General features: G+C 41.3%; 1 protein-coding gene across 5 annotated transcripts in view; it reads left to right on the top strand.

The window, feature by feature from the left end:
* The window catches only part of Elmo1 (engulfment and cell motility 1), a 517,373-nt gene that overhangs the window by 238,342 nt on the left and 255,740 nt on the right, over positions 1 to 23,291 (top strand). For all 5 annotated transcript variants that reach the window (XM_055597231.1, XM_055597230.1, XM_055597234.1 and 2 more), the window contains one exon: positions 12,153 to 12,257. In XM_055597231.1, coding sequence (XP_055453206.1) covers positions 12,153 to 12,257 — 105 coding nt within the window. The remainder of the gene's footprint in view (positions 1 to 12,152; positions 12,258 to 23,291) is intronic.

A 23,291-nucleotide genomic window follows, 5' to 3' on the forward strand; every position in this document is an offset into this window, starting at 1 on the left:
AAGAAGGTCAACCTCTCTACCCCAGGTTTGTTCATATTCATGTTATGGGAAAGGAACTATGGCCTCCAAATTGAAAAGCCAAATTCTGCTGTATTTGGGCTGTCTTCGAAAGGATAGAGGAAGAGAGTGCTTACTGGACACAACCTAGGTCCTTAATTAATCTAAGCTATAGGCGGTCTTTTCTACCTGAATGGATGGAAGACCCTATCTGAAGTTCACTTTCAGACAACATTGACAATGGGCTCAGAAACACTAGGCTGGGCACTCAAGGCCCTGTGACATTAGCTGTCAGGGAAAAGAGGAGGGGACCTTCCATGAAAGTGAAGGATGCTGAAAGCATTCCTTTCAGTGTAGCATTTTCAGGATAGAGTGTGTCCAGTTAAATGCCTGGGATGTGTGACATCATTACAACACTTGAGTAAATATCTGGAAACTTAACATAAAAGCCAGGATGTTGTCCAAGGAGTGAAACAATAGAATTTTAATTTTGTTAGTGAGAACTCTGTGTGTGTGTGTGTGTGTGTGTGTGTGTGTGTGTGTTAAGATCCAAGGTTTATAACAATGGCTCACAAATGCTTTCTGTGAAGGCCAGGGGACAAATGTTTAGGCTTTGTTAGTCAGCTTGAGGTCTTTATTACAAATCAGCCCTAGACAAATGGACATGACTGAATTCCCAAAAAAAACCTTCATTATAGACATGGGAATTGAATACCAAGTAATTTGCAGACCACCGATTATTCACTGCTTGATAAAAAAAATAATCTATTTAAAGTTATAATTTAGAAAAAAAAAACTAAATGCACATCTGTACAAAACAAACATTGGACCCAGTTAGGCTCCTGCACTACACTCTGTCTCCACCCCACCCATCTAGCTTGGATCGGTGCTTGCCATCCATTAACGTGTTAAGAATGTTTCAACATCTGCCCCCACAGTGAAGTCGCTGCTGTTGGCACCATGCATACAAGCCTTTCTGCTATCATAAACAAAGCCTGGAAGGTTGTCTTGATATACATAGCAGCTGAAGCATGATAGGTTCCCTCCTGGCAGGTTTTGTTTCTCATGCCAATGGCTTTTTTGTACCAGAAGCTGCCAAGACAGATGGACGGAAGTGCTGGACAGGAGAGGGGTTGGTGATGGATAGGCAAGGCCGGTTCTGCAGTGATGGTTTCACAATTGTGTCTTTTGCTGGCTTAGCCTGTGCCCTTCCTGGAGATGAGGTGGAGAAACTGAGCATGACTGATGATTACTCCTACTCCAGCCCTAGTTTTGAAGCCATAAGGGATGGTGGTAAAGGGAATGAGAAAAAAGGAGCTGGGGAATAAGGGCAGTTGAGAGAGAGGGATGGTACTCAGCTGCACAGTGCTCTTCAGATTGTTCATAGTCTCATGTGCTTGGCTGAATAGAAAAAACAACAACAACAACAACAACTTGATTATCTTTATAAATCCTGACAGCAATTTCCTTTTTATAAGGGATAAAAAAAAAAAAACCTTTAGCCAGCTTCATTTAAAAAAAATTATTCCCAAGGCATTTTAATTGAGTTTTTATGGTAATTCTGTGTATTGCCTATTGAGTCAACATACCAAACAAACTCTGCTTCTGTTTATCCTTTTATTCAGTGAGTCTCCACTCTGTATGTTCAAGATAAGGAAGTGAGTCAACCCAGAGTTTCATGAATTGTATGCCTAAAAGAGCAAAGCCTTTCTTGATGTTTTACATCTAATTTAAAGCAATAGTTTCCATGTGAAGTTTACTTTAAGGACATGTTTTAAATGTTCGTTCATGTTTGTGTAGTATGTGTGCATGCATGTACGCACATACGGAAGTCAGAGACACCTGAGGGGCTCAGTTCTTTTATCATAACATGTGGGTCCCAGGGGTGGAACTTGCATCATCAGTCTTGATGGGAAGCACCTTGAACCATTGAGCCATGTCAATGTCACTGGCCCCAACTATGAAATTTTTGATGAAGGATTCCTTTTAAATTTTTTATTTCATTTGTTACCGTATATATGTTTTTATATATATATGCACATATATATACCGCATATATGTTCATATATATATATATATATATATATATATATATATATATATTCAGCTGAACTAGAGTCATCGTCCAGAAGTTTAGTTTGAAATTGTCAAGGAGATGCAGAGCTGCGGTTAGGGCCAAGAAGTGATTTAGAGAGGTCTGCAGAGGTGCTCGGGAGTCCAGGAAGACAGGGAAGGACTTGACACTGAGAGAAGGGGCCTATGGGCTGCTGTGAGGTGGAAACGCTGGGGTCTGGAGGTTCAGCATCATCCTGGGTGTTTCTTTCTTCAGGGTCCTCTGTGAGTTACTCAAAGAATCAAATTTTAATGATGAGCAACTGGGTTCTCATGAATTATTCTTAGGCCAGATGTCCCTTGTTCTGTAGAGGTGTGTTTAAATTTCACAAGATCATTGTTACATTTCTGTGATTAAGCTCCCCTCTTTTTTGCTTCCCACTTTCTGAAGCTCTTTTGAACTTATGTTTTAAAAGAAAAGAAAAGAAAAACCCCAATAAATTGCCAAGATCATCACACTTAGTAACTAACTGTGACTTTGTGGAAGTCCCTACCCTCTTCTAGAAGATAAAAATAGCATCACCCTCTTTTCTAACCCTTGTCTCTTTGGGAACTTGAGGGATTATCCAAAATCCTGAATTCAGCACCTGACATGATGCTCATCATTGCCAGTGCCCAAACCAGGTCAGTCATGCTCCTATTCTCATCATGTTTGCATTCTTCCACTGTAGGACTAGACAGGCTGCCTTCTCTACTATCATCATATGCATTTTAGTTTGTTTAGCCCATGCTGGCCTCAGAGTCCTTCTGCCGTACAGGCTGGCCTCAAACTTACAGCCACTTCTTGCTTCCACCTCCCCAATGCTGTCATTACAATCATGAGCTACCAACAAAGCTATAGGTTCTTATGACATTTCATGGAGAGAGAGACCAAAATTAGAATGGAAAATTCCTCAATGATACTTGTTGGAGACACTGGCCCATGTAAGAAATTGTGAGGTCAAATGCTTTCAAGAGCCTCATCATACAAATGAGTGAAGGCAACAGAGAGAGTTAGCTGTGCTAACTAGCTCTGAATAGTGCCTTGCCTAGAGCAGCCACAGCAATTAAAGTTGCTGCCTATCCCAGTACAGGGCACAGAGGTCCCAACTACATCAGCGAGGACAGAGATCCCTACCTCTGTGCATTTGGTTATGGCAGCTTTGGAACAGTGCCGATTACCAAAGAATTCAGTTGTTTTGCAATTTACATTTCAGCAGCAAATTAAGAAGTGCTTTCCAAAGTACCTGTTCCCGAATTTCATTTTGGTACACCTGCAAAATTGGAAACTTTAAAAAACACATATAGATATATGTCGTAGTTGGGATTTTATTGATGTGAAGAGACACCACGACCATGGCAACTTTTATAAAGGAAAACATTTAATCGAGGCTGGCTTATGCTTTCAGTGGCTTAGTTTATTATCATCATGGCAGGAAGCATGGCAGTGTGTGGGTAGACAGGGTACTGGAGGAGCTGCAAGTTGCACATGTTGATCAGCAGGTAACAGAAAGAGACTGCCACACTGGGCCTAGCTTGATCGTAAGAGACCTCAGGGCCTGCTCCTGCAGTGACACACTTCCTCCAGCAAAGCCACACCTTCTCCAGCAAGACCATACTTCCTAATAGTGTCCCTCCTTATGGACTAAACATTCACACACATGGGTCTGCAGGGGCCAGACCTATTCAAACCATCGCAAAATATTTGGAAAACATACAGTGAAATTTAACATAGTTCTTTGAGTTGTGAGGTTGAAGGTTTTATTCTTTTTGTTGTTGTTGTTTGTTTGTTGTTAGGCATTTCCCCATTTTTTTTTTCATAAGAAACCTAAGTTGTCTCAATAAAGAAAAAATTCTTTTAACTTTTGCTTTAATGTTTTGAATTTATTTTTAGTAACATTTTTATTTGTTCTTAGAAAATTTTATACTTTTATTCAATGAATTTTAATCATACTCACTTACCACTAACTCCCTCTAATTCCTCATGGTGTCCCCCATCTCATCTCCACCCTAACTTCATGTCCTCCCTTTTCTGTTATTAATAACACCCAAGTCCGATTAGTACTGTCCAGTGGATGTGGACAACCTACCCCGCCAAATCTCCAAGGCAGAGCGGTTACTTCCTCCTTAGCCATCAATTGCTCCTTTGCCAAGAGCAGGGTCTCCTGAATCCATGCTGAATTTTGTCTGGCATGGTCTTGTCCAGGCGTTCCCACCTGCTGTGGGTTTATGTGCAGTAGCTAAGGTATGTTGAAAAGCCAGCATTTCGCAGCTCTCCTCACCTGTCAGCTCTGACTTTCTGTCTGCCCACACTTGTGTGTTACTCTCTGAGCCATGGCTGAGACGAGGGTGAGGTGGATGACCCATCTACTGCTGGACACTCACAGTCATTTCTACTCAGAACTTTGACCAGTTATGAATCTCTGAACTAGCCATTTCCTTTAGTGGAAAGAAACTTCTCTGACCAGAGTTGAGGGCAGAACAGATCTGTGAGAATAAACAGATTGATAGCATGAATATTTAGGGGGAAAAAAAAAACACATCAGTAGACTACCCCGTAGGTCCTATGATGCCCCTTGTCATCGGCTTTTGCTAAGATTTATAGTTCCAGGCATCTCTCCTGTGGCACAGACATCACACCCAAACAGAAAACAGTTGGTTATCCCCACGGCTGTGCTACAGTTACTGCATCAGTAGACACAACTCTCCAGGTAGCCAGGATGATAGAATGCAAGGTCCAGTGCTGCGTAAGATGATGTCTTTTTTCCTCACACCTTCTGGCAGGGAGAGTTTCCTGGTCAGCTTAAGATTTTTTTTTTTCTATGCCTTGCATCCAAAGTGAGTGGTGTCTTCAGAAAAAAAAAAAAAAAAAAAAAAACATTTTATCGTGTAGTTATAGTGGGTAACCAAGAGCAATAGCAATCACCTGTGTTGTTTTGGGAGCCTTTGGAGACTTTCTGACCAATAATTTGTAGAGCAGGATCCTGTGCCTGGCAAGATTATTTTCAGCTAATAACCCATCTTCTGGGATCAGCGAGGTCCATCCATTTTAGGGTGCTTTTGTTCAAATTACTTTAAAATAGACATTTTAAATTAGCATATACACTAACTTCCATAAAGTTTCTTTAGATGTCTTTAGCTTTGGCTAAACTACCCCACCCCTTTTCCTCTCTCCAATCCCTATATCTCCACTTAAACCTTTAGTCTTGTGAACTCATGTCTTCCTTTCATGTCACTAGTGGCCCCTCTACCAGTGACATTATTTTCATCAGGTTGTGGGATCATAGGTTTCCATACAACCTCATTTTTAAATAGTTCTGGAGCTCTGCCCTATCCCACTGAACCAGAAAAACCAGGCTTTACCCTAGCCTCAGGGAGGTTCTGACATTCCTTCCAGTTTGAGAGCCACTGGTTTGGAAAAGTGGTCCTCAGTGTCTTTGGGGCTTCATAATCATGCATGAGTTTTAAGAGTCTAATTACTTGGCTTCCAGTTAGTTTCTCGCTAATTTTGGGTGTAGGCTTCACTTTGGGATTTTAACAGCTCCCTGGTGAATTTCCAGCTATATTCCAGCCTATATTCTAGCCCTGCAGAGCTTGATGAAATACTGTGCACTTAGTACTTTGAGTGAGGAGGTGAAGAGAGGCATATTGCTTCCAGCTCCTATGAGACCCTGCTTCCCCCTGGAGAATATGTCCTACTGCCTGATTAAACAATGTCTGTGAATGGGGCATTTCCTACGCTAAATGAATATTCACTTAATGTGATTTGTTTTAAAGGTTGCATATGATGCTGTATTTGTTGAACAAATGTAGACATTCATATAGCACAAATATTAACTCCTAAGTCCTCCAAGGTTTTCCGTGTGATATGCCATCTGGAAGGCATTATTGTAATCATCTCTTTATTATCCACACTAATGGCATGGATAATTGAAAAACACAGATCATTTAAAATCATTCAGGCTAATAAACCTCTGCTTCCCCAAACAGGAAGCACCTGAGGGTAGAAAATATTGACCGATTATCACTATCCATCAAGGTGTTAAGGCATGCTATTTCTGTTAGAAAGAGGATAAATAAGAGGCTTCTAAATTATAATCCCTGATCTTCAATAAATGCGTTTTTAAATGAACAGCCTAAACACACAGCAGGTGAACAGCATGTGTATTAATAGTGATCTGGTGAATTAAATGTGATGTAATATATGTTGTATGGGATTCAGGATACGGGAAAACCCAGTTCTCCATCATCTGATACTGCCTGTGTAAGACATGGATCAGAGCTGTTGTACCTTCCAGTAGGTCTCAAAGTGAGGTCCCCCAACCAGCAGCAGGTGTATCACCAGAGAATTTGTTAGAGATGCAAGTTCTTGACTTGTTAGACAGTGCTAACAAATTGGACTCTGGCGGTGAGTCCAGCGGTCAGTTCTTCAGTTAAGCCCCTTGGGAGATCCCAGAGCATCCTAGCCCTGGGACTAGGTACAGAAGTGTATATACTGAAGATACTCATGCTAAAGTAACTTGTCTCTTACTGGTCAGTACATTGCTCTCCAAATGTAAACTCTGGTGCTTTGGAAAGAAAAGTATCCATTCTGTTCCCCATCCCCCGGGAGCTGAGTGCTGTCTGCTGTGATTCACGGAGCACCACTTCCTCGGGAGCTAACAAATGACATTTCAGAAGAATGTACAGAGGTGCACAGGCTTCGAAGTAAAACAAGGGGAAATTTCAAGCTATTCATCAAAGCCTTACACCTTCCTTTTCAAGATGGGTGGGAGAAATAACATAGAACAAGAGAAGAAAATAAATCTGTACGCAGAGCATCTCATCAATGAGGAAGGAGTGGTCCAGCTCTTGGCCTTGCTGAAATCTCAGCGTATTTTTTATTTTTTGTGGTAGTACAGAAAACTTGCAAATATTAAAGACTGTAGCTCCATTCTTTTTCTTGTTATCAAAAATCCATTGATGTAAAATGATTTCACTTGCTATTAAAGAACAGACACCAAAATATCATTTTAGGAGACTGGGGTCAGGATACCTGGAAACAGACAGAGAGAATAGTTCATTCTTCTACAAAATACAATATTCTTCGTCTAAAGTGTAGCAATGTTTCTTAATTAGAACAATTCACTGAACAATCAAAAGCAATTTTCTAATTGGCTTCTCTGTAGCAAGAGCCCATTTGTTGGAGACCAGTAGGACATAGAAATCTGGTCTTTTACAGGGTCTGAGAGAGATGGAGAAATCATTGCTCTGGCTAAATAGGGTGCATCACAGGCCCACTCTGCCTGACAGGATAATGTGCCCTGAGAAGAGCTGACGGTGAGGGACCTGCTGTATATCTTTTTGAAATTGCAGCAGTGTCTTATTGATCGGCATCCTGACAACACAAGATTCTGCCTCACCTCTCCACCCTGGGTTCACCCTCTGGCTCTAGCACTGGCTCCGAAACTGACAAGTTCCTCAAACTATCACGGCCTCACAAGAAGCATAATCTCACGGACCTGGTGAGGGTTTGATGAGAACTAAGAGGTAGCGTTTGAGGATATTTTGCACAACATCTGCAGCAAGATACATGATTTTACTACCAGCTGGCTACATGGTACCTTAAAAGAACTCTAAACATCAGTTATAGTAAGCCTTATGCATCCATGGGTTCCTCTTTCACAGATTTACCAACCCTGGATTGAAAATACTTGAAAGAAATCTCTTCTGTACTGAACACAAATAGACCTCTTTGCTTTTAGTATTCTCTAACAATTACATTATAACATCGTTTCATAGCATTGACACTATATTAAATAATACAGGTAGTCTAGAGGTGACTGAAATAAGCAGAAAATTTGCTTAGGTTTATACAGCTCAGTGCTATTTTAGATGAGGGACTTAATGCTATCTGAGATATTGTTTCTCAGAGAGGATCTGAAACCAGTCCCTCCCTCTCTCTTTCCCTTCCTCCCCCTCTCTCTGCCTCTGTCCGGCTCTATCTCTATTTGTCTCTCTCCATCCTCCCACTCTTTCTTTCACTATAAGGACCCTCTAAATATCAGTACTCTTATTTAAATGGGCACTTTATGTGGCTGAAAAAGAAAGTGACTGATGGAAGAAAGTGGCAAGGGTCCTAGATGTAAAATCTAGGCAAGAGTGATTACTTTTAGGTTATGGGGAGTTCTCTTGGTCAACTTCCTCAATAGTACTTTTAGTAGGTTGTTAGAATTAGATTCAGAGTTTAAAATAATTTTTCTTTCAGTTGAGTACACTTTCTTTAGAACTGAGAATTAAACACAAGTCCTCATGCATGCTACATCAGGTATATCCTTAGTCCTCTATAAGTTGTTCTTGTCGAGGCAGGCCTTTGCTAAGTTGTTCAAGATGACTCTGAATTCCCTGTATAGGCCAGAAAAGCCTTAAACTTGGAATCCTCCTGCCTCAGCCACTTCAATACCTAAGATTATATGTACAGGAACAGGTTGATTTCCTTTTTATTTATTGTTAGAGTAGATGAATAGGCTAATACCAAAAATAAGTCTGAAGTGAGTATTGCGTTTTGTTCTCCTTCGTATGGCTTTGCCTTGTTGGCTAGCTCATGCTACATGGTGGCTAATACCAGATATCCTATACTTTTGTGACATAAACTACATCTGGTCCAAATGCTAGGAGTACCGAAGTAAACGCGTTCACCGGGAAATGGGAAATGTAGGAACAGAACATGTTTGAGGTAGTAGCGACATATAGTTGAGATGAAGAAGACATTACCAGGTCTTGGCCAAAGCCATCTCTGAGGTCCTGCACAGGCTTCTGGAGGCATCTAGCCAGTTTCTCATGAGCCACATGAGGACAGCAGTGACATCTGCTTGACAGGGGTGTGGTAAGATTGAATGCTCACAAACTGCCAAGTAGTAGTAGCACCTTAAAATATTCAGTAAGTAGCATTCCTTGTGATGTCACTGGGGCTCAGGAAAACCATGAGTATCAAAGTAATCAGTTTGTCTACATGGAGCAAATTCTACTTTTTTTTTCTAAGTAACTAAACTTGGTGAAGTCTTTATTGGGATATTTCATGTACTTTGATTTTTTTTTCACTTGATATAAGTTAGACCTTCTCTAATAAGTATCAAATTAAGACTGGACTGGGGTTGGAAAGATGGCTCATTTGTTAGGAGTGTGTAGTGCTCTTTCCATAGCCAGGGTTCAGTTCCCAACACCATATAGAGTGGCTCATAACCAGCTGCCATGCCAGCCCCAGGCGTTCCAAGCCTGTCCTCTGAAGGCACCTGCACTCACAGGTGCACAAACCCACACATAGAAGAGACAAAGACATAACTTAAAAAAAAGAAAAAGGCTCAGAGCTGTACTGTGTTTGAAATGCCAAATGATTTTTTTTTGTTAGATTAATTTCATTAGCTAAGTACATCATTCTCATCAGTTGATCCTCAGTATTGTAAAACACTTTCCAATGTTTTATCACATGAATCAGGATGGAATGTCATAATAACATCCATGCCATTGTGTTAATACTGCCTACTGCATACACATGATGAGATAGATGCTTTGAAACAGGAAATCTGGGCTGAACCACTCTTACAGGATTTTAAATAGTCTTTATTAGTTCTTAAATAAACTTTCAGATCATCCTGGGAAAGACAGGTGACATGAACTCTTATTCAGACAAACACATTATGCAGATGTGAGGAATTGTGGGTGGCTTGAACCTTGAAGCAGTGAGTAAGAAAGCCTTCTGATACTAAAGGTAGAAAGACTCATTAGTGACCAAAATTTCACGAGCAAAACAGAGACTTAAGCTGTTTATTAGAAAGTTTTCCAAGGTGAAAATAATTGTTTTATGCAATTGCATAGATTTTTAAGGAGGTCTAGATTGATACCAAAGCAATAATTAATCAATTAATTAAAATCTATTATATTTGATTATTTGGAGTTTGACTTTAATTTTTCTTTTTGTTTTAAAATTTTTTATTGAAATAGAACCTTCTTTTTTAATTAATGAATTTATTTATTCAGTTTACATCCTGATCATAGCCCTTTCCTTCCTCTCCTCCCTGTCCCACTATTCCTCCTCTTTCCTTCATTCCCCTCCTTTACTCCTCAGAAAAGGGGAGCCCCGCCCCCCTATTAACCAACCCCAGCTCACCTTTCCTTACCTCCATATCCACTCCCTTTCTGGCTTTCACTAGAAAAGAACATGCTTCTAAGAGATAACAACCCTACACGATAGAGTAAAATAGAAGACGAAGCAAAAACTATCATATCGACGTTAGACACAGCAACCCAACAGAAGGAAAAGAGTCCCAAGAGTAGACAAGAGTCAGAGACCCATTCATTCTCACCATCAGGAGTTCCATCAAAATACTAAGCTAATAGCTATAATATACGTACAGAAAACCTGGTGCAGACCCCTGTGGGTCCTGTGCTTGCTGCTTTAGTCTCTGAGCGTCTCTGAGCCTTGCTTAATTGATTCAGAGGGCCATGCTCTCCTGGTGTCCTCCATCCCCTCTGGCTTTTACAACCTTTATGCCTCCTCTTCAGGGGGATTTTCTGTGCACATGTCCGGCTATGGGTCTCTGTTCCCCTCTGCTGCCAGAGAACGCCTCTCTGATGATGACTGTTTACATATATATATAGCAGAATAACATTAGGAATCATTGTATTGATTTTTTTTAAAAGCAGTAGTGTTTGTTTTACCCTAGTTCTCTAAGCTATCCAGTCTCTGGTTCTGGGCTACCCAAGCAGTGTCATGTGTAGGGTTTTCTTTTCTTTATTTTTTCTTTTTCTTTTCTTTTCTTTTTTTCCTCATAGAGTAGGCCTCAGGTCTAATCAGACACTGATTGGCTACTCCCCAAAATTCTATGCAAATTTTCTACCCTGGGAGATAATATTGTGTGATGTTCCCTCCCCCCTCTCCACAACATGATGTTCAGAAGTAGTTATAAAGTCTGGAAGGTTAAATCTAGTGATATAACAAATACATTTAGCTCATATGGCTATAATTTATATAATGGATCAGGATACACATTTTCATAATTCTTATTCGGCACGGCACTGTATATACCAACCAGAACAATTAGGTAAGAGAAAGAAAGTCATTTGTGTGGAAAAGAAGAAAGCAAATTGTCCCTGTTTGAAGACGACACCATCCACTATCTATGGGAGAAAACTCTGATGACAAAAATAACCATAAACCCTAACCTATCCATACCAAGTGAGTTCAGCAAGGTTGTAGGTTGTAAAGTTTGTTTACAAAACCCAGCATTCCTATAGAGTAAGAACAACTAGTTCTGCAACCTTTTCTTTTCTTTCTTCTTCTTTTTTCTTTTTTTAGTATAAAAAAATAAAAAAAAAACCCCACAGTTTTCTTGAATCCATTCACCATTTACATCTCTGTGGTGTGGTCTGGTGTTGGTGATGGATGGAGAAGAGCAGATTAGTCAGGCTTTAACCTCTCATAGGCATAACTGTATTAAGCTGTCACTAAACTGTTTGTGGCAGCTCCTGCTAGATACCCTTCTTGAGGGGCAGTAGATGTCAGAGCCCTGTGCGCATCTACACTGTTCCCACTGTCTGTACTTAGAGACCTGCCTAACCCTGGACAGTTCACAAACCAAGCAAGAGTCACGATCAAACCTGGCCTCATGTATGAGTGTTAAGAAGTTAAGATGTGGGTAGGTTATGGCTTCCTGGGGTCAGCTTCTGTCATAAATGAAAGGACTGTGGCTTCATCCCACAGCTCTTCTCCCAAATGCCATTGGTTTCACGTCAGTATAGCCACCATAAACTTAACTCATGAATTACTTTCTTTTTCTTAATGTGTTACTTTTCTAATCTTATATTTGATCTTCAACTGGGTCTCTCAACCCCGTGTATAAAAGTGTTTTTTTCTGGACCTAAAGATCCATCCACGTAGATTGGCACAGGGGAAGACAATGCCATAATTTTTGATTACTTAGCATTCACCTCGTGGTTCTTGCGTCTTGACATGGGATCTCAGTAGTTTCATGGTTGATGACATCTGCTGAAGACTTAATGGTGGCAACATTTTGTTCTCTTCACAGAATCATGTCAATCCTGCTATGGACTTCACGCAGACCCCTCCTGGGATGCTGGCCCTCGACAACATGCTGTATTTCGCTAAGCACCACCAGGATGCATACATCCGGGTAAGAGTGCTGCATCTTCTCAGATACTGCCTGTGTCCTGTGGAATTCTGTTTTCAAACCTACGCACAGAAGGAGATAATTATTAGATGAGTCACCCCAGTGTTTTTCCTTTTATTAGTGGAAAACCAAAGACATGAAATTGATCAGGGAGCTAATATAAGGATGACTAACTTTTATGTGTTTTTACACATCATATTTAAACAATACAGTTGGTACTAGAACATGTTTCTGTAATTAAATATTGTAGTATGAGGGAGAGCTCTTAAGTAACAAAGGAACAGAATTGAACTACATACCCAGATCCTGCAAAAGCTCAAGTTTGCTAGAGAATCCCTTTAGACTTATTCCTGTGGTTGGAAAGAGCCCAGGTTCCTCAATGCTTTATTGTTTCATTTCAGTCTAATGTTAGGAGATACAATAAAATAAGCACAAATGCAGAGAAAAATGGGAAATTTGTGGAGAGAAGTCTCTTCACATTACGTAATAAGGCGGGAAGTACTCCTGGACACTGTGTTAGGTTGTTTGTAGGAGGCATAAGCAAATGGAGATCTCTGTGCTTCTGCGAAATCGCAGATGCCACATGCTGCCTGGGCAGTGCCTGGGAGAGAAGAGGGTGGGTGACAGTGATGCAAAGGTTGTCCATTGGGTGGCACATCTGTGACTACACTGTGTTCATGTCTTCACAGAGGAGAGCTGGGGTGGAACTGAGATGGAATAAGACGCAAGATTAAAATCAAGGTGGATAGGAATAAAATGGACGTTGACATGTATTACATTGATGACTAGCCCAAAGGTTAGAAATCATTTGAAGGACAAACTCCTCAAAGTAAGAAGAGTCGGGCTGAGCTGAAATGTAGCATGTCCTTCATGTACTGGGACATTCTCTGCTGGACTCCAAGAGGCCTTGGTTTCCTGAAATTGTGACCTGGTATTGTTACTAATTAGTGATTTAAATGTGGGAAATTTTATTCTCTGGGCTAAAATTTCTTCTGTTAAATAAGTGAGACCATGAGGGTGCTTCCTCTGAGGGCCTTTGGAGATGAGTGTTGTTATGGCCACGAGAAGGTATTGGCTATGTGGGGTAGTAGGCAGTGACAAATTGTGCCATCCAGCAGGGACGCCCTTGAAAGAAGCCATGTTGGACTCTATCTTTTCTGTAGGCCTCATATTTTAAATGCATGTGATTTTCTATGTATGCACTTTGAGAAGCTTTGACCTATGGTGAGTTATTATCTATGATTTGAGTATGTGAAGGATTTTACGGTCATTTCTCTGAAAGATGTGCAGTCTGGTGCTTGGTCAGAAGTTCAGTTTTTCCTAAGGTAATTGTTTTCCCATAAAATTTTGATCTGAAGACCAGGCATGGTGACCACATTAAATCTCAGCACTGGGAGAGGCAGAGGCACATTGATTTCTGTGAGTTTGAGGCCAGCCTGGTCTACATAGTGAGTTCTGGGCCAGTCAAGGCTACGTAGTGCGAGTCTGTCTCAAAACAATAAAAAAGAACCTCCACAAAACCCTTTGATTTCACACACATGCACACACACACACACACACACACACACACACACACACACACTGTGCAAGGATTTTCTGTGGATATAATGTGTTTTCATCAGAGGAAAATTAGTATGTAGGAAGATCATCCAATGTGTAGCTTTGGAGAACTGACTGTGAAAAGTAGAAATGAAGTAGAAATTTAATTTCCCAGCAACTGATTGATGGTTGCAGATAAATGCCTCTAAGTTTAGAGCTTGCTGATGCCAAATGCATTGTTAATTGCATAAAAAGCATATGTCTTATGAAAAGTAATTTAATGTTTTAAGCCTGATTTCTCAGTAATCCTCTAGACAGTGATAAGTGAAATTAATACCATGGCAACCTGAGAGAACTTTCTGTCTAACGGAGACTTGGTGAGGAGCCTAGGTGCAAAGCAAGGCGGGTCCTTTTTGTTCTCCTGCACTTTTCTGCACGGACTGAGATACGTGCACATCATATATTGTTAAATTTTCTTGTAAGAGTCACTTTCATGGTGTTTTCTAGGTCCCAATAATTTTGAGGCATTGACTACCAGATGAGAGGCCAAAGTTACATATATAAATGGCACTTAGTTGTGCAAAGCCTGAGGTTTTCCGCTGGCAGGTCTTGGTGACTGTGAGAATAGACACTGTGGGAGTGAACTTACATGCTCTGGAGCACAGAGCGACCCCGGTCAGCTGGCTTCATTTGATCTGTGACCTGGAAGGCCCCTTCTGAAATATTAAGAGGGACTTATCTTCTAAATGATATCTTATTCATTCCTTAAAAATTTCATACAGTATATTTTAATCGTATTCACTCCTCCCCACAACTCCTCCCAGATCCACTTCTCTACCAACTCACCAAACCTCTTGTTCTTTCCCTGCCTCCTCATCTAGTCCAGTTTGTGCTGGTCAAGCACCCAAGAGAGTAAAATGCTCCTGGGAATTAGGTACGTACATACCAGAGGTCACATCATTAAAGAGAACTGACTCTGCATTTCCCAGCAGCTATCAAGTGAAATAGCACCACAGCTAAGGGAAGGATTTAGTCTGGTTTGAGCTTGCACAGCTTTTATACAAGCTGACACAGTCACTGTGAGTTTGTAGTGCATCTGCCTTGCTGTGTCCAGAAAACGCTGTTTCCTTTAAGTCATCTACACCTCTGGGATTTTTTTAAGATTTGTATCTTGATTAGAAACCCAGTCTTTTTTTAAATAAGGTAGAGTTCTGGTATGTATACATCTATTCATTTATTATATATGTTTTTATTGGATTTATCCTCTGCACTTGAATACAGACTTGTCATTCCTGTTCTTTGCCACTCAGATGTATGGTCCCTCCTCCAACACACATACCAATATTCCATTTGCTCTTGACACTCCTCTATCTTCATGCTTCCTACGTCATCTTTTCAGGTGTTGTCTTACCTTCTGCTTTATGTCTGTATCTTTGTCTTAGCAACCTTGGACACCCACATTTATGCCCATCACTTTGCAAACCTTTCTCACCTTTGCCCTTCTTTTGACCCTTGGCATTTTTCTTGGTCTGAAGCTGGTCAGCCCTGCTTCTCAGGATTCTTCTTGATCCTCTCTGGGGATTCCTTTTTCTTTATCTGCCAGTGAAATGCACATGACATGCAGGGCTCTGAGTATGAACCTTTGCAGGCTTCACATGTTTTCTGAATAACTACAGATGAATACAATAAGCCAGGTGTTGGCCACTCCTCAGGGAATAGGTTGTTGATGGGTTATGACATTGAGGAATTTCCTGTCTAGGTTCTACGGGATTCTACATGGTATGAAGATGAAGAGGCTGTGATAGGTAGTTTCTAAGTCACTTAGAATGTGCTTTGGTGTGAGAGGTGGTGGGTACTGGACAGAGGACAGTCCCCAACACAGGTGTGGGTGTCAGATGTAGGAAGCTTCCTGGAAGAAGTGGTTTTGTTACTGTGAAGAGATACCATGACTAATGCAACCTTTAGAAGCATTTAACTGGGGGCTTGCTTATGGTTTTAGAGGGTTGGTTCATGACCATCAGGGTGGGAAGCAGACAGACAGAGTGCAGGAGAAGTAGTAGAGAACTTTTATCTTGATCCCCATGGAGCAGGCAGAGAGAGTAAGTGAGACTGGGCCTGGTGTAGTCTTTTGAAACCTCAAAGCCTGTTATTCTCAGTGGCACACCTCCTCCAGCAAGGCCACACCTCCCAGTCCGTCCTTCCCACATGACCAGGAACCATTCTTACTCAGATCACTATATGGTATTAACCAGATGTTTTAGTTACTTTACATGTTTTTGTGATAAAATATATTGACAGAAGCAGTTTGACAAGGGAGGGTTTATTTCAGTTCACAGCTCCATTGCATGCAGTCCATTACGACATGGAAGTCATGGTGGCAGTAGCTTGAGGCAGCAGGTTACATTGCTGCAGTCAAGAAGCAGGTGATAAATGTTAGTGACAGCCATCTCCTTTCTTTTTAGCCAGTCAAGGACCCAAGCCAGGGAATGGTGCTGCCTGCATTTAGGGTGGGTATCCCTCCTCAGTTAACCTTATCAAGACAATTCCTCCCAAACATGTTGGTGTAATTCAATGTTCTGTCAAGTTGACGATAATAACCCTAATACCAGGAGCTGGGAAGACTGAACTGAGTATGTCAATTAAAGGGAGAGATGAAAGTGAGCTGTGACAGAGTGCTTTGTTCAGGGAGCCAACGAATATTAATATGGCAGTGGCCCAGAAGGTCCCAATTTAACAGGCAGTGTAGGCACAGGTCATTGGAGGCATTTGAAAGCACCATATTAAGGTGCTTTTTCTAACCTAACCATAATTTTTAAGGAGATATAACAATTTCCAAACAATAAACGTAAACATTTTCCCAAATGGATTAAGCAAAGATAGTAATTTTAGAAAAAGCATTCTTTCTTCAAAAAACCAACATGAGAAATACAGGCTAAAGGCTAGTGACGAGAGCAAGGAATGGGCAGTAGGAAATGAAGCTATAACTATGGTGTAGAAAGAGAGCTGAGGGAGTTGAGAGAGTGTAGAGAAATGTTAACCTGAGTGGAGGTTGGTGTGTGGCAATGGGGGGAAGCATTTTGGAGCTAGTAAATTTGCCTATCCCAGGAAGATGGGGACTTCTGGCCTCATTGCCTTGGAGGCCTCAAGGGAACAGTGGTACGTTTGGCTGTGTGGAACCCCCTTTGTCCTTTTCCGGATCTGTGATTGTGTACCATCTGTTGGGGTGTCTCTGTGAAACAGTCAGTGAGCTTGAGGAACACAGCTGACACCTACCGGGTGTGTCATTGTTTGTATTCCATTTCTCAAGGCTCGGCATCCTCCTCAGTCTGCATGTGTATGACCGCCAAGCTCCCTTACACCATCTCTGTGGCCTTTTTTCTTACTACCAAACCCTTCTTCTCTGACCTGTGCACTCCCACTTAACCCTTTGTCTCAACAAAATAATGGCAGGTCACAAGTTAGCCAGGCAGACCCCCACCTAAGCATTTGTGACACCCTTGTGTTTGAATGTTTCATGCCATCTGCCTGATGGACAACTCTCATGGCAAAGCTCACCTTTAAAAAAGATCTCCTGGCCCTCTCCCTAGAGGGTAGTATTCACCCTGCACTTTGAGCACTCAACTCAAATTTTTGTGACCTTTTATAGCTCTAAATGTATTTACTGGTGCCTCGTGTTTCTGGTACTTGACTAAAATAAACTGTGTGAGCGGACACCAAAGTTCACCCAACTCTATGTCAACAACTTTTGGCCCAGTGTCTAGTGTCTAGTAATGTCCAATAATTCCTTATTAATTAAGCAAATAAAGAATTAGTTGGCCAATACAAAATGGACTCCATGTTTGTTTGTTAGTTTGTATATGCTTTTTTAAAAATTTATTTTTGTAATTTTTTTGTCTTATTGTTTGATTTTTTTCTTTTGAGAGCTAGAGAAAGAACATTTATTTGAGTAGGTAGGGAGGTAGGGAGTTTGGGGGAGGAGTTGGGGAAAGGGAACTAATATGATTAGACTATATTGTATGAAAAAATACTACTTTTTGAGACAGGCTTTCTCTGTATAGCTCTGGATGGCCTGGAACTTGCTCTTTAGAACAGGCTGGCCTCCAATTCACAGAGATCTGCCTATCTGCCTCCTGAGTGCTGGTGTTAAAGGCATGTGCCAGCATCACCTAGCTCTGAAAAAGATTATTTAAGGGGGAAAAAAAAGGACAGAATCTTCTGAGCTTTATTTTTTTTTCTCATCTGAAATACATGGTCTTCATGTTCACATTTCTAAGGTTATTGTCTGCCACATGAATTTCTTAATGGGTGGCTATGATTCTTATGTAATACTGAAGCTGTGTTCTAGAGAAAGAACTGTGTTCTAGTGGAAACTGTGGATGTAATTGAATTACACCACAGTTGGATGGGCACAGAATCCAAGGAGGAATTGCAGATCTAAGCATTGCACTGTGTGTGGAGTGAAATCACTATGTGATTTCAGATACGAATCATTTATCGTATTATCAAATATTTGATTAACACCAAACAATTTTATTTTCAGGAATAAGAGAGCGTGGTAAATGTATTAGACCATATCATTCTCAGTTGATATTTTGCTTCAGAGTAGAGACATTAAAAGTAACAGGAAGAAGCAATCCATTGTCAGTCATAAGACTGACCCTTCCAAAAACCAGTTAAGCTTTAAATGTGCAACAGTAAAAGCCAAATGCAAGAAAATCAGATTCTTCTATGGCTGCTTGTATATTGACAGAGAATACAAAATATATGACCTTAGATGCTGAAGAAAAGTTGAAGAAAACCCCCTTAAGAGTTATAATCATTCATTAATTGACTCATTCAAGACTGTTATCCAATACCTGGAGGACATGGTACCATGTTCAGTGGATGTGGTAGGGAAAAAGCTCAAATCTGGCTCTTACATAGAAGAAGTAATTAAACACACACACACACACACACACACACACACACACACACACAAACACAGCTAAGTAAGCAGTAGTCATAATTGCTTTCTATTTTGGAAAATCCTTGTTTCCTTTGGGGGTTTTAGATGTATACTGTACTGGAAACCTCTCATAATTCTTAAAAGCTCTGTTTGATAATTTGGGAAGCTTTTCGCAGTTTTATGAAGTTTATACTGTTTAGCTATATCAGATATGACTCAGGACTGACTTCCTCCTGTGATCTGCTTCCTGAATAAACCAGGTGGTGGGTGGTCAGTATGGAACAGAGCAGGCCTGACCCTTTGTTCAGCTTCAGTTCTTGTGGGGCTGTATCGTAAATATAGGTTTTCCTAAAGAAGCTGCTACATCACTGATTTATAGACTCCTACCCACAAAGCGGGTACTCAACAGAATTTATAATATCTGGAGGCTTCCAGGAACAAAATGAAAAGTTAATCCTGGCAATGGTTTGCTCTTTACCTAACCTGCAATCCTTTTTTAATTGAGGTATAATGGGTGTACAAAAACAATTTGCATAATTAATGTATGCAATTTGGTGAGGTACCCTGTAATTCTTGTGCAAGTCTTGCTTCATCATTTCTCCTATTTTATGACTAGTGTTTATCCACTGTAATACCATGGGGTCTGGGTGACTGTAGTAGAAGATAAAGAATTTCCTGATGAAAGGAATATAGAAATTCTTTTTAAAAATGAGATTAACTACAATAGTTTTACACAATTGTAGGCCAGTGCATATATATTTTTCTAATATTATACCAAATCAGAGCAAAAAATATTGGTAGTGTATCAGGTAAGAGATTGTGGGAAAAGATGAACATCTTTATGTTAAGAATGGGTCTCTCCAGGTCCTTTTCATTAGAGTATTTTTTTTTTTCTGCAGAGATGCTGAATGTAAAGTACATCCATACTATTTAAAAAAAAATCTCTAAGTGGGGTTTTCCTCTATACCTACCAAATAATGCTTTTAACACCTAGTTACAGAGCTGGGAATGGTGGCAAATTCCTGCTTTCTTAGCACTTGGGAGGCAGAGGGGGTGGATTATTTAAGGGAGATCTCAGCTATGTGACACTGTCTCAAAAACAAAAATAAAAATGTAAGCAAGGGAGGGAGAAAGAAAGAAACAAGGAAGAGAACAAGGAGGCTCGTTAGATAACGAACTGTGGCTGCTGAGACAGAAACCTTGGGGAGAACAGCCGGACGCCTTAGTATAAATGAGTGTGAGTGCAACTTCTGAAGCCCTACAACACGTGGTCCTCTCCTCAGTGCAGGGAGATCAGGTGACGCTGTCCCGTGTCGTCCATCTGCCTGTCCCCCTGCTTTGTCAGTGGTTTAGCGGGGGAGGCTCATGTCAGCCCCACCCCCAGGCAGTGTCAGAGCACGCCAGCACAGTTACAGCAAGGAACACTTTCTAAGTACTTGAGCTTGCTGGGGGTGGGGGTGGGGATGTAACTGCAAGGTTTTCATTAATTGCTCACAACCCTGTGTTCTGCTGGTGGTACTTTGAGTATTTGTGCTTGAGGGAGCTGACACACAGAGAGCGCAGGCTGCCTGCCCAACACCACAGAGCTAGAGTCGTCTCAGCAATGAGCTTTAAGCATTTATAATTTTTAATACATTTTTATCGAAATACAACTTTGCTTGGCCTTCCTTTTCTAGCCCTTCCCATATCTCCCTACTCTCAAGTTACTAGCCTCTTTCTTTGATTACTGTTATATATACACACACACATACACACACATGTGTATGTAACATACTGTAGCTCAGGGAACAGTCCTCCATAGAAATTGCTGCATAACCAAGACCAGAACGATGTCAATGTCAATAAATAGGGTAACATGGAAACAGGGAAGATCTCACAGGGCCTCACCCTTAGAGAGGGAGACTCTTTCCACAGCAGGCATCCTGATGTTCTTCTGGCTCTTAAAATCTTTTTGCCTTCCCTTCCAGAATGTTTGTTGAGCTATAGATTCAGGAACTGTGGTATAGATTATCTGCCGGGGCTGGGATCCCCATGAGCCATTGACCTCTGCGTCGCACCCAGTTGAGGTTTTCTGTGGTGGCTTTTATGTGCTGTAAACTGAAGCTTCTTTGGTGAGGGGTGGTAGCTACCTTTTCTCTGAGTGTAATGGTAAGATTTAGAATATAGTTAGGGATAATTCTGGTCTAGCAAATTGACAGTAGTGGATTCTTTTCTGAGGTTCATGACCTCATCATCCCTAGGAATCTGGCTAGGTTTCCATTATCGACATGATTTACCATCTGCTGAGTGAGCCTGAAATACGGCCACTAAGTTGGTTACCACTAACTTGTGAGTGTCACATCTTGAGCCCTTATCTTGACATGCTGTTCTTTTAGGTTCACAGGTATTGCAGTTGGATAGCACTATTTCACTCTTTTCCTCTGTCCCCAAGCTAGACTGCAAGAAATAGGCTTTCAGGTCAAACCCAAGAGGAGTCGGCTGAGTGTGTGCTCTTCGTTGTTCTTTAGAGCTGGGTAGTATTCTGTTGCGTATGTATGTGGATCACGTTTCCATTATCCATTTACCTGTTAAAGGAAAGTTTTGTTGTTTTCCTTTCCTGGCTGTTGTGAATAGGGCAGCTATAAACAGGGCCAAGTGAGCGCCTGTGAAGTGTGATGTTGAGTCCTTTGGGCATAAGCCTCAGGGTGGCATAGCTGGGTCATATAGTAGCTTTATTTTTAGTTTACTGAGGATCCCCACACTGATTTCCCAGAGTGGCTGCACCAATTGCATATGAATAATCTGTGTTTTTTTTTTTTCTTTCTTTCTTTCATCTGAAGCCAGACTTCAGATGAACCCTACAGACGTTCTTTTCCCTTTAGCCCAGCATTTTCTTGGGAAAAGGAATTTGATTTTCCTGGAAGCAGCAAATCCTTCTCCTTCTGTTAGCCGGTCACCTTGACCCCCTATTCTATTCTGTTTAGCTTCCTTTTGCTTTCTATGTCTTCTCTCTACTTCCAGTTGTTGCTTATATGGTTGGCCAATGATATGAATCATCTCCAGCTGATGGAATGTCTCAGCCCATTGCTGGTGTCTGGGAGGTCTTCATATGGCTGTCCCTGGATGTTGCCCCTTTTGCCACTACTCAGATGGGGGCTGAATAGATTCTCAATCTCCTTTATGTTGGCTGTCTTTCCCTTCCTTGTCAACTCCTAGAGACCAGGGCTCCATCTTGTCCTGGATGGTTTTTTTTTTTTTTTTTTTTCTTTTTCTGAAAAATAAGAGACTTAACCCCAGGCTCTCGAGAGTCGGGGAGGGGAGGGGAGGGAAGGAGAGGGTTTTGCATCGCAGTTTCTCTTGCTGCAAATTTAAAAGGAAAGAAAGAGCACCATCCACTCAGTGTGAAATTGCTGGCTTGTGTTCTGGGAGCTGGGTGCACCATCAGCCCCCTGGTGGCTGCAAGAAACAGGAAACCGTCTCTGCTGTCCACCAGCCTGCCCTGGAAGGAAGCAGGATCCAGTATTGCCTGTGCACCAAGGGGGGGGGGGGGGCTGGTGGAGGCGATGCTGACTCTTCAAAGTAAATTAAGTAACTTTTCACATTTCAAAGGGGGAAACTGGCAGTTTTCCAAGCGGCATAATTACAGGACAGCGTGTAATGTGTAATTAAACTTAACTATGAAGCAAATGATTGGAATACAGCTTGCTAGAACATCATTTTTTTGTTCCCAGAGCGCTGACAGATCTTCCCCTCCCCTTGTCCCTGAAGCAGCTTCAGCAGCAATTGCTCCTAATTTTTTTTTTAAATAAAATTATATGTTGCCAGTTAAACAGGCAGTTTCATGTAAAGGAACCTTTTTTTCTTTGAGTGACGTTTTCCTTCTAGGTGATGCAGAGCAAAAATTCAGATTAGAATAGCAAGGACCCCACAGCACAGCCTTGCAGGGGCCTTTAAAAAAATGATTCTTTGTCTAATAGCTCATGTAAATACTTTCTTCCTTCCCCTTATTCTCTTGTTTTCATTCTTTCTGTGACCAAGGGTCATGGCTTGAGGTCTGTTTTTATGTACAGTTTTTTTTTCCATGCTTTAAAAATAGCAGCATTAATTTCGTTGATTGTGAATATACAAGCTGTTACTGCCAAACAATCGGGACCCCTTGAGAGTGTGAATGCATGTGATTAGATTTACTAATTGGTCTGGAAAGCACAAATTCTGACTTCCAAAGCCAAAGATTTGAATGGAATGCTTCAGTCCTTAGGATGAGATCATTGTTAAACATGGGCCTGGCTTATTTCAGAGGACTGGTCCTTTGGGAAGGGAGGGCAGTCACACAGGGATAAGCTGCTGCGTGCAGTAGCGAGATGCCGCCCCTCCACCACCTGCCACCTGCCTTCCTGTGCCCTCTCAGGGTCTGAAATCTCCGTAGTTCCATGTGAACATGGGTACTTCCTTAGTTTGGCTACAGGTTCAAAGTTTTCCACTCGGTTATGCAGTCTGCCTGTTAACTTTAAAGACCCGGGAATGGCTGGCTGGATGCTTACATACGTTTATCGTGTGGGAGGCCCTGGGTTAAA

This window comes from Psammomys obesus, unplaced genomic scaffold (genome assembly GCF_907164565.1).
Source record: "Psammomys obesus unplaced genomic scaffold, mPsaObe1.curated_primary_1811, whole genome shotgun sequence".
NCBI classification, from domain to species: Eukaryota; Metazoa; Chordata; class Mammalia; order Rodentia; family Muridae; genus Psammomys; species Psammomys obesus.